At 35.3% G+C, this 16,449-nt stretch overlaps 2 protein-coding genes and 1 long non-coding RNA gene across 3 annotated transcripts in view; all 3 read right to left on the reverse strand.

Annotated features, from left to right (window-relative positions):
* LOC128169135 (centromere protein P-like) overlaps positions 1–9,911 on the reverse strand; it is a 28,427-nt gene extending 18,516 nt beyond the window's left edge. Inside the window, exon 1 of the mRNA XM_052835296.1 lies at positions 9,849–9,911. Coding sequence (XP_052691256.1) covers positions 9,849–9,892 — 44 coding nt within the window. The 5' untranslated portion in view covers positions 9,893–9,911. The remainder of the gene's footprint in view (positions 1–9,848) is intronic.
* LOC128169136 (uncharacterized) lies at positions 1,102–8,770 on the reverse strand. Its single transcript, XR_008241501.1, has 2 exons — positions 8,648–8,770; positions 1,102–1,460 (listed from the first exon to the last, which is right to left on the reverse strand). It is a non-coding gene; the product is annotated as an uncharacterized LOC128169136 (long non-coding RNA).
* A 2,751-nt stretch (positions 9,912–12,662) lies between the features above and the next one.
* Positions 12,663–16,335, reverse strand: LOC128169141 (PRA1 family protein 3-like). Its single transcript, XM_052835303.1, has 3 exons — positions 16,115–16,335; positions 15,382–15,599; positions 12,663–14,872 (listed from the first exon to the last, which is right to left on the reverse strand). Exons 1-3 carry the CDS (start codon positions 16,291–16,293, stop codon positions 14,727–14,729), a joined length of 543 nt encoding a protein of 180 aa, XP_052691263.1. The 5' UTR covers positions 16,294–16,335; the 3' UTR covers positions 12,663–14,726.
* Between the last annotated feature and the right edge of the window lie 114 nt (positions 16,336–16,449).

Raw genomic sequence — 16,449 nt, forward strand, 5'->3', positions numbered from 1 at the left:
CGTACCATTTAAAATCTGACTATTTTAACGGTATTTAAAAAATAAGTTTCCTTGAAAAACAATGCTTTAGCATACATTAAATCGAATTTATCGATTATTTTCAAGAACTAAGTCATGTCAGCGGCGATGATTTGTGCTTTGGTCCAAACACTGTTTCACTTTCGGTGAAAAAAAGATACATTGATTTAAACTGGGAACACTTTACAATAGGGACCGCAGGGTGTTAGGCCAAAAAAAAAATTATTCCTGTTTCCTGTCGCCCGACCGACCCTATCTTTTACCCTCCGACCCTAAAAGTTTTTTTTGTGATCATGATGGTGATCGGTAACTTCGCCAGAATTTCCTCAGAAAGAAGTGAAAGTGCCCGGTCTTCTAAATTCACAATCGTGTAAACTTACTTCACTGGCAAAATAATGATAGTATACTAATATACAGACATTTTTACTGCATAAATTAACCTTGTGGTTATATTATAACTTGCAACTATCTTGTATTCAGTGGTTATATATAACTTGCAACTATCTTGTATTCAGTGGTTATAAATATGGGTGATGCAACAACATACTGTGCATTGGAAATTACAAAAACGATGTTTATTACTTTGAATCCTGATATAACAGTTAGTTAATCAGCTGTTAATAACCTGTTATTAGTAAATAACTGCAATAAATGTTAAAATTATCATTGAACTGATGTCCATATTATCTTGAAAATTAAACAGATCCACAACATAATAACGTACGGTAGTAAGTGGGTCAAAGGGTTGGACTAATACCCCAAATACACGAAAGTACAGACACTGATTTGATATTGACATTAAGCTAAAACAAAACAGAAATATTTATCCAGAAAAGGATAAATACATTCATACACATGTAGATTAAATTTTGCAAATAATATTTTTTTTTCATTGCAAGTTGTTTTCAATAGATTACATGCATCAATAATACAAAAACCTTTGGAAATTTTGAATCATCACTAACATACTGTGCACTGTGAACGTACTTTTTTCTCATTATAACACACATCCTTGAAGTTTTTGAAAATAAAATATTTTTTAAAAATGTTACAGTCTTTGTTTATAATAACTGAGAACAAAGATATCTGTATGGTTCGTTTATTCGTATCCGGACACAGTGACTTTAAAATTTGCAATGTATATTTAAGCCCTGAAATATCATAAAACAATAATATAATTTATATCAAAATATAACATTAGTACAATATATATGTATTTCCATCAAGATAATATTTTTACATTATCTTACTATAATTGTACTTTAAACATTTAGCGGGAGGTAACTCTTATAATATACATGAATTACATTTCTCCAAAATAAGTCATAAAATATATTAATCAGATAAAAAATATTCGAAAACACTTTCTCACCATTCTATGGGAACAGGCTCATAATACGTACACCGATTGCGTGGTGAAATTATATTGACATTGACTGATTCTGTAAAAGAGCAAGGTCTGGTCCAAAATTAAATTACTTCTCTATATAATTATAGTCTGTTCTGGTCAATGTCCAGACAAAGATTGTCAAACTTGGCGGTAAAACACATAAAGCAAAATATACAAACCAACCAAATTCAACCTGACACAAACAACCAATAAAAACCAAGATCACAAATATCCACCGACCAACTCATGATCAAGTACTGCCCTAAGGGTATATGTACATGTGTATGAATTAAAAGAAAGGGTGGATCTAACTTTTTTATATGTGAACTGTTTAGATGTATTAATTACAATAACTTTATTTATTTCATACTCTTACACTCTCCCCCCGGTCGCAGAATGACTTCCACGTCATTCAACTCGGAAGCTGCATATATCTGAAAAGTAACAAGGCATAAAATACATATATTTACAATTTAAAATATCATGTATTAGAACATGTAGAAGCAGACACAATGTTAAGTAAAGCCATCTGGCATCTACTTTGGTCAATGTATCGTAGTGAACCATCATTCATCAACCCTTTCACAAATACTGCTCTTTGTAGCCAATCTGGTTGTGTCTGGTTCATCATGACAAACTCTTTTGTCCATGCTGGCATTTTTCTTTGTCTGGTAGATCTTCTTGGGGCTGGAGTAGGTGTATCGACATTTTCTCTGGAAGGCATTTCATCTTCAGAATCATCAGATTCATTGATGTCATCATCAGTGCTATCAACATCATGGATGATATTCTCATCATCATCATCATTGTTGACATCATCCTCTGGTTCATCATCATTGATGATCTCTTCAGGTTGGTTCTCAGGCTCTCTATCCTGATGGGAAGCGTCCTCCCCTGAACCAGCGGCTGAAGCTTCCTCAGTTGTAGATTGATCGTCATCATCTAAACTGGGAGTAACTTGGGAATTTTCATTTCTAAATGCAGAGTTATCTACATAAGAAAATTCACTGTCACTATCTGAATCATTCTCAGTAATAATGCTTACTGGTTCTGCCTTCCTTCTCTTTCTAGGAATAACTGGAGGAGGAGAAGTACTTCTTGGAAGCTTTGTTCCGATAGGTAGAAGCAAATTTCTATGAAGAACTCTAGTTCTTCCTTCTCCATCCTCACGTCTGACTTTATAAACAGGAATGTCATCATTTGCTTTCGCTAAAATGACATAAATATCATCTTCCCATTTATCAGCAATTTTATGTTTGCCATCGTATGCCACTTTCTTGACGAGAACTCTGTCACCTTCCTCTAAAGTGATGGCTCTTGCTTTTATGTCATAACGGCATTTCTGCTTCTGCTGAGAAGATTTTATTGCTGTTTGTGCCTGTCTGTAAGCATCTTGCAGTCTTTGCTTCAGCTCGGATATGTACTTAGTAGTACACTTATCCTCAGAATGGCTGCTGGAAAATCCAAAGACCACATCTACTGGCAAAACTGGTTCTCTTCCAAACATTAGATAGAATGGTGTGAACCCAGTTGTATCGTGTCTAGTAGAGTTATATGCGTGAACCAGTGTGTTTATATGCTTTTTCCAATTAGCTTTCTGAGCGTTATCTAATGTTCCTAGCATTGATAATAATGTCCTATTGAATCGCTCTGTAATACCATTACCCATAGGGTGATATGGCGTTGTCCTGGATTTAGAGATGCCAAATATGGAGCATAATTCCTTTATGATGTTGCTGCAGAAATTTGTCCCTTGGTCCGAATGAAGTTTAGCTGGAATCCCGTAATGAACAATAAAATGGTTATAAATAGCTTCTGCTGTTGTTTTGGCTGTTTGGTTCTTGGTTGGCACGGCAACTGAATATCGTGTGAAATGGTCGGTTATGACTAAAATGTTTTGTATTCCTCCTTTCGATGGTTCAAGAGTGAGATAGTCCATGCATACAAGCTCAAGTGGCTCTGATGTTCTGATGTTGACCAATTCTGCTCTCTCATTGCTGGTCTTGCTCTTAATGCATCTTTCACAGGAGTTGATCCAATCAGAAACATCACGCTGCATCTTTGGCCAGTAAAATCTTTGCCTAATTAAGGAGAGACTCTTATCTCGCCCTAAATGACCCATCTTGTTATGTAAGTATTCCAAAACAGTGGGATACACTGATGCAGGAATTACATATTGCTGATGAGTATTGTCATCTACTTTGACTTCTCTGAGTAAAATACCATCTCTTACTCTAAGTTTGGCAAAGTTCCTGTGGTAAACAAAATCATCTTCAGTAATGAGTGTCTCTCGTTTGGGTCTAATACATTCCTGTACCTTGTTTTTCCAAAAACTAACAGTAGGATCTGTGTTTTGGATTTCCATGATATCCAAATACTTTCCAATATCTGTACAAGGTTGTACTTGGTTGCAAATAGCATCATCTATAGCAAGAGATTCTGCATATGGCTGTCCAGTTGCAAGCTGGCAAATTGCCTTAATGGTGTCACTAGATACTGTTTCCACTTCCTTTAATCTGGATAGTCTATCTGCATCTATATTTGTTTTCCCTGGTTTGTAGATGATCTTGAAATTAAATGAAGCTAATGCTGAAATCCATCGATGTCCAGTTGCATCCAGTTTTGCTGAAGTTAAAACATAGGTAAGGGGATTATTGTCGGTGTATACTACAAATTCTTTGCCTTGAAGGTAATCTCAAAATTTTTCTGTGACTGCCCATTTAAGTGCCAAAAATTCCAGTTTGTGAGTAGGATAATTTTTTTCAGATCTACTCAATCCTCGACTAGCATATGCTATAACTCTATCCATTCCATCCTGCTCCTGATATAGCACTGCGCCTAGTCCTGTCTGACATGCATCGGTATGGAGCTTAAAAGGTTTGTCGAAGTCTGGGTAACCTAGGACGGGTGGTGATGTAAGTTTCTGCTTAATGAGGTCAAATGATGTTTGCTGTTCCTTCTCCCACCTCCACTTTGGATCCACTTTCTTACTTCTTGATTTTTTTCCTGTGGCCATGATATCTAATAAAGGTCTAGCAATTTTAGAGAAATCATGAATAAATTTTCTATAGTATCCTGCAAACCCTAAAAATTGTCTTACCTCTTCAGGATTCTGTGGAATAGGCCAGTTTTTAACTTTAGCAAGTTTATCAGGGTCTGGCTCAACCCCATGCCCAGACACAATGTGTCCTACATATTTAACCTTCTTCATAAGTAAGGAACACTTTTTGGGAGAAAGTTTAAGCCCATAATCTCTAATTCTCTGGAAAACTTGCTGAAGGCGATTAAGATGTTCCCTGAAAGATTTAGAAAATATGATTAAATCATCTAAATATATAAAACAAATTTTTAGATGAAGGTCGCCTAAACATTGCTCTTGAAGACGCTGATAGGTTGCAGGGGCGTTTGCAAGGCCAAAACTCATGCGGTTAAATTCATAAAACCCAAGTGGACCGACAGTGAAGGCAGTTCTCTCCTTATGCTCCTCTGCAATTTCTATCTGATGATAGCCGGACTTCATGTCTAATACACTGAAGTAGGTGTTACCTGAAAGAGAATCTAAAATCTCTTCTATTCTAGGCAGAGCATAATTATCTTTGATAGTCCTAGAATTAAGATACCTATAGTCTATACATAGCCGCAAGGATCCATCATGCTTTCTAACTAAAACTACATTAGATGAAAACGGAGAATGAGATGGTCTGATAATGCCTGCAGCTAGTAAATCCTTGATGTGAGTACGGACTTCCTCAACCAATGCTGGTGGTACTCTCCTGTACTTCTGCTTAAAAGGTATCTCATCAAGGAGTTCAATTCTGTGCTTCACTTTGTCCGTTGTACCTATGTCTGTTGCTCCTGTTGAGAATATATCCCTGTAAGAATTCAACAAATTCAAACAGTCCTGTTTTTCATCTTCTCCAATATCATCTGGGAGTTGAATTTTGGATATAATATCTTCAATTTGTTCTGAACTTGACAAAGAGGGTTTCTCAACTGTTGTGTCCTCAATAGCAACAGGCTGTATTTCGCAAATCACTCCTTTTGGGGATATTGAAATAGTCCTGGTTGTTATGTTGTTGATGGTAACAGGCATTGTTTGACACTCTTCATACACATACTGATGCAGTGTAGCTTCTATGTCTACATCAGATGGAATGCAGGATTTTTCAGATTGCTGCATCATGACAGTTACTTGATGATACGGAATCTTCTTATCCAAGTATCCAAGAATGGTCACATGACTGTTCGGAGGGATGATAACTCTATCTGTCTCAGCACTCTTTACTAATCCTAATACATAGCCATGTCTGTGTAACTCCCTCTCTCTCAATGCAATGCATCTGAATGCTAAATACCATGGTGTGTAAATGGCTGCATCCTGCAGAAATCTTGAGCCAAACTCCTGTTTTGTCACATCCATCAGGTTCTGTAAGATGTTTGTTCCTATGAGCACTGGTACATGTGCATTATAATTGCTCTTGGGAACAACTAAAAACAGACAATCATTTAGTTTGTTCAAAGATGGAATACCAAATGGTGTTAAATCAACACATACATAGCCAAGATAGGGCATCAGTTGACCATCCGCACACTCTATATTGATAACGTCATCCAGTGAATGAAGCTCTACATCTGAAAGGTACTGATTATAAAATGCTTCGCTTAGAGTGGATACTGTTGCTCCTGTATCTAGAAGAGCTGTACATTGTACATCATTGATGGCCACTGATATTTCATTTGGTTTTCCAATTAGTTGTTTTTCTCTGGGACTCTTGATCCTCTCGCCAACCCCTTGTCCCCAGGTGCTGACGTGTTGTAGTTTAAAGCCTGGCGCCTGTGGTTGACTAAAACTCTGCATCCCACAGCGATATGGCCTACCTGTCCACATCTATAACAAGTAGGGGGTTCTCTTACCCTGGAACTCTGAGGTTCCTTAGCAACATCTGTACTTTGGGGCTGAGGAAATCTGGGATATTGCCTATATCCTCCTCTGTATCCTCTCTCCTGTCTGCCTCTCTGATATGGTTGTCTTGGTGCCCTATAAGGCTGGGGCATAGGAGTATAAGAATACTCTTTTTCCTTCATACTTCTGACCTCAGTGGTTAACTGATTAATCTTAGCTTCTAAGCTATCGAATCTGTCAGCTGACTGGTCTTTCACTGTGGCAGCTTTTGCTGTAGCTGATTTCTTTTCTGTAGTTTGTGGATGATGTTCAATCTCTAATTTTCTCACAGATGTTCTCAATTCATCGAATGATTTGCATTTATCATATAGATGTCCACATATATCTTTAAGTGAAGGTCAAAGTCCCTTTAAGAACATGGTTCTTAGCATCTCCTCGAACTGACTACGGTCAATGAGGTTTTTCTGTATGGCCTTATTCAGAATATCCTCCAATCTACAACTCCATCTCGCACATTCCTCATCCTCTCTCTGTCTAGCACTGTAAAACTCTGACAGAATGTCCTCTTTTTCAGCCACTGTGCCATAAATACTGTCTAGCTTCTGTATAATTGAGGATATTCGTGCTCCTGGTCCAAGATGCATTACCACTCGACTTGCTTCTCCTTTAAGTGAGCGTCGTATAGCATGATGAATGACATCTGGACTATAAGACTCATTATAGAGACATTCCACCTCATATCTCCAAACTTCATATGTTGCATCATTCTTAGAATCTCCGGAGAAAAATGGAATTTTAGGGAACTGACTAGGAGGTAGAGATTTGGCAGGTTGTGAAGAAGCAGAGGCAGTATCAGTACTTACAACCTCTTCCTTGATCTTCTTCTCCTGAACAGCAGATGACATCCATGATAAAAAATCTTCAGCTGAATCAGCTTTTGGTTTCATCTTCAGCTGCTTGAGTGCAGATACCACTTTGGCTATCTCCTCTGTTGACATTGATTCCTCAGTGTCTGCCATGGTGTTAAATTGTATGATTGTAGCTAACACAAGTAATATTGAATGTATCAAAGAAAATTCACACAAATTCATGCAATAATACAATGCATGTATCCAAGTAGATGTTGGTATAAGCAAATGAGTAACTAAATTTCACACAGAATAACTTTCTGCAAGAAATAGCAAATTCAGCAATGTGAATTGTTTTGAATCAGGAGGGTAGTTCAAAATGAACCGTAAATAATTTGGACAGTATGCAAAAGGCACAATAAATTATTGCAAGCAACAGCTGATAATGTTTCTTTAAGTAAATGAATCAAAGAAATAAATAAGTTCTACCTGAAAGATAAGATTCAGTTCAAATATAAAGATGACAATGAACAAATGACGAAAGAATTCGATAAATCTTTTTCTATATTGAGATAAACTAGAAAAAATACCGAGATGAATGGAAACAGCGAATTTCCTCGATTACACTTTGTTTACTTCCGGTGTAACGCTATTATTACGGAAACCGAGCCCGATTAGATTTTTTTTTAACGGCAAAAACCGAACCCGATGATTTTTGAACGGCGAAAACCGAACCCGATGATTTAGATACGAGTAGAAATAATATAAACAATGGAGATAAAGCTTAAAACTAAATTAAAGGGGAAATTAATTAAATGTGTGTTTTAAATACTGTGTATAGCTATCAAACAACACATAAACCACTTAGACTGATACTACTACAACTCTGCGACAGAAAACTTGTTCAACACTGAACTCGTCCTCAAAATAAACAATGATGCAAAACCAACTCAATCAACCGACAAAGTAGTCCAAATCTCACGTCAGTCTCGTCAATAAACTGTCAAAAGTCTTGAGAGTATACAGCAAATAGTTTTCTAATTAGCTTTCATAATTAGTATATTTGGGAATACGGGGGAAACAATATGGGTTGTGCGCAAATTGTTAATCTTTTCACTTACACTGTACTGTACCCACACTTCCTTTCTTGCTATTGTACTTCTTAATTTCAAATTCAAATGATCAATACACAATAAAGGGCAAAAATATATCTCAACAAAAAATGGTTTAAGGATTGTGGCCAAACGCAACCCTGTCTCAATCAATATTACACAGGTATTTAAATCCGGATAACTTATACTAAAGTGCACTGTCAAACTAAAGAAATCACAGATTTACATGCTTTGTGGTATACCAATTCTTTCAACAGTTTAATGAATTATGATAAATCAAGACTTGTCTACCTTGAGGTAAAGTGTGCATACATGCGCGCACTCAAATTACTAATGTCAATATGGTGCACCAAAGTCTTATATCTATACGACTCACCAGGTGAGATACACAGTTTGTTTGCACGTGTTGTACTCTGTCAATGAGTTGAACAGCTGATCCTAGGAATAACAATAGATGCGCGGATCCCAGTCAATTTAGGAACACAGGCGCGGAACACTAGTCATGGTTCAATAGGAATACACTGGCAATGGTCGTCATGGTTCACAGTTCACTGGGTAGGGTTGGTGAAGTCTTTCCAGCTCCAATTACATATAAAGTCACTGTGTCCCAACGTGGGCGCCAAAATGTTACAGTCTTTGTTTATAATAACTGAGAACAAAGATATCTGTATGGTTCGTTTATTCGTATCCGGACACAGTGACTTTAAAATTTGCAATGTATATTTAAGCCCTGAAATATCATAAAACAATAATATAATTTATATCAAAATATAACATTAGTACAATATATATGTATTTCCATCAAGATAATATTTTTACATTATCTTACTATAATTGTACTTTAAACATTTAGCGGGAGGTAACTCTTATAATATACATGAATTACATTTCTCCAAAATAAGTCATAAAATATATTAATCAGATAAAAAATATTCGAAAACACTTTCTCACCATTCTATGGGAACAGGCTCATAATACGTACACCGATTGCGTGGTGAAATTATATTGACATTGACTGATTCTGTAAAAGAGCAAGGTCTGGTCCAAAATTAAATTACTTCTCTATATAATTATAGTCTGTTCTGGTCAATGTCCAGACAAAGATTGTCAAACTTGGCGGTAAAACACATAAAGCAAAATATACAAACCAACCAAATTCAACCTGACACAAACAACCAATAAAAACCAAGATCACAAATATCCACCGACCAACTCATGATCAAGTACTGCCCTAAGGGTATATGTACATGTGTATGAATTAAAAGAAAGGGTGGATCTAACTTTTTTATATGTGAACTGTTTAGATGTATTAATTACAATAACTTTATTTATTTATTCAAATCAACAATTTTCATACTCTTACAAAAATAAAATTGTTTTCCTACCTACCTACCCTAATTTTTTTGGTCAGGTGACAGGAAACAGGAATATTTTTATTTTTGGCCTTATTTATGTCTCTGGTTCTGCAACTTTATTACTTCCCCCAACTTCGATAAACAATTTCTATGGAAACCCAGGAAGCTTTTGATTTTCAGAATACATTTGTCACACAACACGTTATAATTACATGGACTTACAAATCGATCTGTTGTCGAATATTTCCAACTTGTTTTCCCGCCATTCTCAAAACCGGATATTTACTTGGCACTGAAAACTTCTGAAATCTATTCTGATAGATAAAATATTTCCGGACAATGCGGGTTTTTTTTGGGGGGGGGGGGGGGGGGGGTCATCATAGCCTATTGTACCCGATTTTAAAGTATTCTTTTTTTTTTTTAACTTACACTTACACTTCGTACACTTAAATTTACATTGCTTTTAAGCCGAAAAAAGACACCAAAAATCGTAGCCAAAGGAGGAAAAAGGAGGAAAAAATTGCAATTTGGAATTTTGATAAAAACAGCCGTTCTGATACCGATACGTAACCTCTCTCGAGAGCGGTCGTGTATCAGTCCGGTTAATCAGATTGAAAAAAAATGACAAAATCTAAATCAAATTAGCTGATATCCAGCATACATTGTTATAATGATCATAGACTGTCTGTATACTCTAAGTATACAACTTGCATTTTTATATGGGCCATTGTTGTCTATATACTTAGGAATGTCAGACATGTCGGCCCAACGACACCTCGGCCCAACGACACTTCGGCCCCAGGACACCTCGGCCAAGACGGGTCGGCCCAAAATTTGAGACACCTCGGCTAACGTAAAAGACATCTCGGTTCAAGCAAAATTAAAACAAAAATATTAATTTGATTTAAATGTTTTTATTTTATTAACATATATATTTTATCAAAATATTACATATCAAATACTTGTAAAAGACATTGAATTAATGAAAAAAAAAATGATACCATTACGTTCTAATTGTTAAGCAAACAATTAAGAAAGTAAAATTAAGAAAATGACGACAATTTCGACAAAAGGGAAATAAAAAGAAGAAATCAATGAATAGATAAAGTAATTATCTGCTCCTATTTTTTTTTTATATTTATGTTTAGTAGAACCGAAAGTTTCATTGGGCCGAGGTGTCTTTTACATGGGCCGACGTGTCAATAAATTTGGGCCGACCCGTCTGGGCCGAGGTGTCAAACGCCCTTGGCCGAGGTGTCGTTGGGCCGAGATGTCCGTCTACCATACTGAGATATCCAGCATTACGTTGTTATATTGACCATGCATTGTTGTCTGTATACTCAGATATCCAGCATATGTTATTATATTGACCATTGCTGTCTGTATACTCAGATATCCAGAATACATTGTTATTTTGACCATTGTTGTCTGTATACTTAGATATCCAGCATACATTGTTAAATTGACCATTGCTGTCTGTATACTTAGATATCCAGCATACATTGTTATATTGACCATTGTTGTCTGTATACTCAGATATCCAGGATACATTGTTATATTGACCATTGTTGTCTGTATACTAAGATATCCAGCATACATTGTTATATTGACCATTGTTGTCTGTATACTCAGATATCCAGGATACATTGTTATATTTACCATTGTTGTCTGTATACTCAGATATCCAAAATACATTGTTATATTGACCATTGTTGTCTGTATACTCAGATATCTAGCATACATTGTTATATTTACCATTGTTGTCTGTATACTCAGATATCCAACATACATTGTTATATTGACCATTGTTGTCTGTAAATACTCAGATATCCCGCATACATTGTTATATTGACCATTGTTGTCTGTATACTCAGATATCCAGAAAACATTGTTATATTGACCGTTGCTGTCTGTACATCAGATGTCTAGCATACATTGTTATATTGACCATTGCTGTCTGTATACTTAGATATCCAGCATACATTGTTAAATTGACCGTTGCTGTCTGTATACTCAGATATCCAACATACATTGTTATATTGACCATTGCTGTCTGTATACTCAGATATCCAGCACACATTGTTATATTGACCATTGTTGTCTGTATACTTAGATATCCAGCATACATTGTTAAATTGACCATTGTTGTCTGTACATCAGATATCCAGCATATGTTAATATATTGACCATTGCTGTCTGTATACTTAGATATCCAGCATACATTGTTATATTGACCATTGTTGTCTGTATACTTAGATATCTAGCATACATTGTTATATTGACCATTGCTGTTTGTATACTTAGATATCCATTATACATTGTTATATTGACCATTGCTGTCTGTATACTCAGATATCCAACATACATTGTGTTATTGACCATTGCTGTCTGTATACTCAGATATCCAACATACATTGTTATATTGACCATTGCTGTCTGTATACTCAGATATCCAGCATACATTGTTATATTGACCATTGTTGTCTGTATACTCAGATATCCAGCATACATTGTTATATTGACCATTGCTGTCTGTATACTCAGATATCTAGCATACATTGTTATATTGACCATTGCTGTGTGTATACTTAGATATCCTTTATGTATTGTTTTATTGACCACTGTTGTCTGTATATACTCAGATATCCAGTGCACATTGTTATATTAGCCATTGCTGCCTGTATATTCAGATGTCCAGAACACATTGTTATATTGACCATTGCTGTCTGTATACTCAGATATCCAGCATACATTGTTATATTGACCATTGCTGTCTATATACTCAGATATCCGCATACATTGTTATTCTGTCGAAAATTGCTTGATCGTACCCAATATCGAACTAGACCTAAATATTACCATGATAAACCTGTATACCAAATTTCATTTCAATATGTTCATCCTCTGTGAAGAAAATGAACAGAAACTGTTGGTGGACCGACAGACAGCAGGAAAGCAATATGCCCTCCCTTCTTTGAAGGGGGCCATAATAATGAAAAAAATTTCCGCTAGTATTGTACATCAATAAGTTTGAGCTGATGATTATATACATTTATTTTGTTGCTTTTTTCTGAGTTAATATAGAATAAAAAGGAAAAAAATAAATAGGATAAATGAAGCATGAAATAAAACAGAATTTCCAGGTACCTGAAAATTTTAAATAATATTATTTGTAAAGTTTTGTTTTATATGAGCGTGAGGGTCTGACGAGCAGAACAGCAAATTGCTGTGCCCTTATTTATTCAAATTTGTTACATGGATATTATAAATTCTGAATTAAGTGAAGTAAATGCAATGGTCCTCAAGACTTGGCTATAACAGAGTTCTTGCTTGTCTTGTGTTTCACTATTCATGTAATTGTTATGAACAAAGCGTATATTCAACATTAATGTACCACATCTGTTTATACTGACACTTTTGTTCTTCATTATGTAAGTTAATAGTACATAAAACATATATGAAAAAAACAATCTAATAAAAATTCACAGGATTTAATGAATTGTTGAGTTAAGAATTCAACTGGCTGGTATAAATAGTCACGTATATCAATACATGTACAATAAGAAACAAGCTAAACAGTGCTCTGAAACATGCACAAATACAGAATACAAAAAAAAGCAATAGTGTTACCATGAATACACACACAATACTCTAGTTCCATGTTAAATTCAATAACTGTATTTTTTTTAACTTTTAAAAATGCACCACATACTAGTATACATTTAAATGGAAGTTATGCAGATTAGTTCATGTTTAATATTGGAATAAATACTTGAAAATAAAACACTGTAAAACAACTCAAGTTTATTTTAGTCCAAAAAAAAATCAAAATTTTTTTGGTGTTATCCAGTTTCCTAGCATTATGAAACTGTTTATGTACTAGTACATGTATTACAAATATGAGAGTATTATACACTTTGGCTTTTTGGAAAGTTATCTTCGCATACATATTCAATTTCAATAGAAATTTCAAGTTACAAAATTCCTTTACAACAAAAAAAGTAAATATCAAAATCCCACACACGCTTTATCAAAATAAATCAGAGGAGACAAGCACAACACAATAGGCACCATTACCGACTCAACAAGCCTACACAAAGTTATCTACATAAAGTTATCAAAAATTGTAACAAATTAATGCATCTCAGTTCTCCCTAGATCCAATAAAATAATACAAGCACTTTAGAAGTATAAATTGATGATTCCATGGCAAAAACAGTCACAAGAACAGCTGAGGTCATGATAATAGTCATAAACCTGCAATTAACTAAACAAAGTTGTAATGCCTTATATAATGACCCAGATACATACATGTGACCTTTCTACCAAAAATGTTGACCCTGTGCAAGTTTTCTATGTATTGCAAACATAAATACATAAGTGTACATCAATCAAAATGAATAATGATTTCACAAAAATAGCTATATACTTTACAGTATCAAATACAGCTTGGGTGAAATTTACATAACAGCAAACCATAAAATTTTACATATGGAATTTAGGTAAGGTTAAACATACTATAGAGACACTCATTACAAATCATTGCACTTTGGGTAATGCTTATAAGAGCCATGGTTCCCGATCTATTGCACACTTTGACATCAGCTTTATAACAATTAAAACATGGCCACTACTTAGAACAAGAATCGGCAAAATGGCAATCTCAGCAGAATTCTAAAATTATCATGATTAGGGGGAAAAAAATGCAGGTTAACAAAAATCTTAATACACTCAGGCATTAAACGGTGGACACTCAAACTCAAGTTAAAATAAATATGTTGAAAACTTAAAACATTTTGTAAATTATGAATATAAATCCAACAACACTGACAAGGTTCTGTTGAACTGACCTACCTCACAAACACAAAATCTCTTTTAGGTTTGAAATCTTCCTTTTGATTGGTTGACTTACGACAATCTATATCGCAACAGTGTGGTCGACATGTCATGCTCCAATTGACAAAGTTGAAGTCTAAATCTTACAGAAAATGCTTTAGAGTTACAAAGAACTGATGTCCTATACTGAAAAATAAATCTTTGTACATTTTGTTGTCCCCCCTTTAGCACTGTCATTCTGTCACCAACAATGCCCCTCCCCCTCTATCCCTGGACTGCGATTTCTGCCTCCTGCCCCAGTCCATCCAATATAATGCCCATCGGAGTTCTCCTGAGCCCAGACGTTTCGAGCTTGTTGGTCAGTTTGTTTCTGATACCCCGCATCCTCAGTGAAGCATGAATCATTGTCACTAAAAGAAATATGCTAAAACATTTAATAAATTTAATGGTACTTTGTAAGTTCTGCACTATTTTAGTGATGTTTTTACAAAAGACAACTTTTCTGTGAAGATAATCAATTTAAACAAATACATGTTTTTTGTATTCAAGCATGTGTTATGAATATGCAACTACACACAATTAATTTCCATTAAAGGCTAATGACTTTCCTGTTTAGTGGATCTAAGACTAACTTTAATTTGCATTGATTTTTTTTTCCGCATAAAGCGAAAATTAGCTAGTTTAACATTTTAGGATCAGTTTGTGGTGAGAATAATTTGCAAGCAAATAATAAAAGTTGGTTTACAGTGATGGGAGCACCTACTAAGAATTCCTCCCATTGTGGGGGAGTCTTTTTATATCACACAATAATCTTCAATGGAATTGTTAAAAACTTTGCACTTGATGCAAACAACTTATACTAATCTGGTTACTTTGCATCTGAGGCAAACTTAAACTAAACTGGTTACTTAACACTTACGCAGCAATGGGAAAGCTATGCCAAACATAAACACAATGACTGCCCCGAACATGTACACCAGCAGGTAGCCGGCTGCCACGATGATGATCAGACTAATCACTGGGTGGTTCCGCTTGAATCGCCTTGCTGTCCATTGGCTGTTCGTACAGTACACAAAGATGCCAAATGCTGCAGAAATTGCAGCAAATCCACAAACCATCTTTACCGGGTGAAGAATTCTGAAAAAGAAAGAACATTTCCTTATTTGTGAGCACTGCCTCCCACTACATGAATGTCAAGCTCAAACTCAATCTTCCTTCTTCTGAGTCAGATTTTTTAAAATTCTTCTCAAGCTTCAAATCTGTTGAAACAAATATTACTGTAATTGCATTCCATTTCTTTGAAGTAATTTGCTGTTTAAATTTACTAGAAATGAAATTTATACATGATATATCTTAAAGATATCATATCTTAAGACTGTACACATTTAGTACAAATTGTGGTGAAATGGTGTATTCAAAATGAACAACCGGACTATTTTTTAAAAAGTTTTTTTTTAATGAAAACTTGTAGATCTACAACATCTACATGTACCAAGCCTGCTTCAAGTGAAACAGTTAACTGTAATGTTCCCAAGCAAGTAGACATACTGTGGCACGGTGACAGTTAGCTGAAGAACTCTTTGATCTACCTACAAGTTCTATGTTTTCAAGCTATGAGGAATACTGAGATACAGACACGGTCTGATGCCTACCCGATGATGAGGAAGATGATAAGAGTGGTCAAGAAGTAGTTTGTCTGGTAGTAATACAGATTGTGGATCACACGGTTCGCCCATTTGTCGGGATCCTTCATGTTTGGCATCTGGAAGCGCGCCGACTCCAGTAAAAAGTCGCTCAGACTCCTCAACGGGGCAAACGTTACATCCACCATCCTGTTGTGTGTCTGCAACAGAAATTGTTTGGGCTACTTATATCACCAACATTAATTTTTTTTTTTTAAATATTAACAATATATTATATTAAAAATGGAACAACACAACTATTTTACGCAAGTTAAAAGTAATTCATGCAAAAGTCAAACCGTATT

The sequence above is a fragment of the Crassostrea angulata genome, unplaced genomic scaffold, assembly GCF_025612915.1.
Source record: "Crassostrea angulata isolate pt1a10 unplaced genomic scaffold, ASM2561291v2 HiC_scaffold_102, whole genome shotgun sequence".
Lineage (NCBI taxonomy): Eukaryota > Metazoa > Mollusca > Bivalvia > Ostreida > Ostreidae > Magallana > Magallana angulata.

Excerpts from the sequence above, each read along its gene's own strand:
- LOC128169141 (XM_052835303.1), bottom strand. The coding sequence starts at position 16,293 with ATGGTGGATGTAACGTTTGCCCCGTTGAGGAGTCTGAGCGACTTTTTA. Across the intron at positions 15,600-16,114 it reads ATCATCTTCCTCATCATCGG|AATTCTTCACCCGGTAAAGA; the intron begins GTAGGCATCAGA and ends TTTCTTTTTCAG. Across the intron at positions 14,873-15,381 it reads CATAGCTTTCCCATTGCTGC|TGACAATGATTCATGCTTCA; the intron begins GTAAGTGTTAAG and ends TATTTCTTTTAG.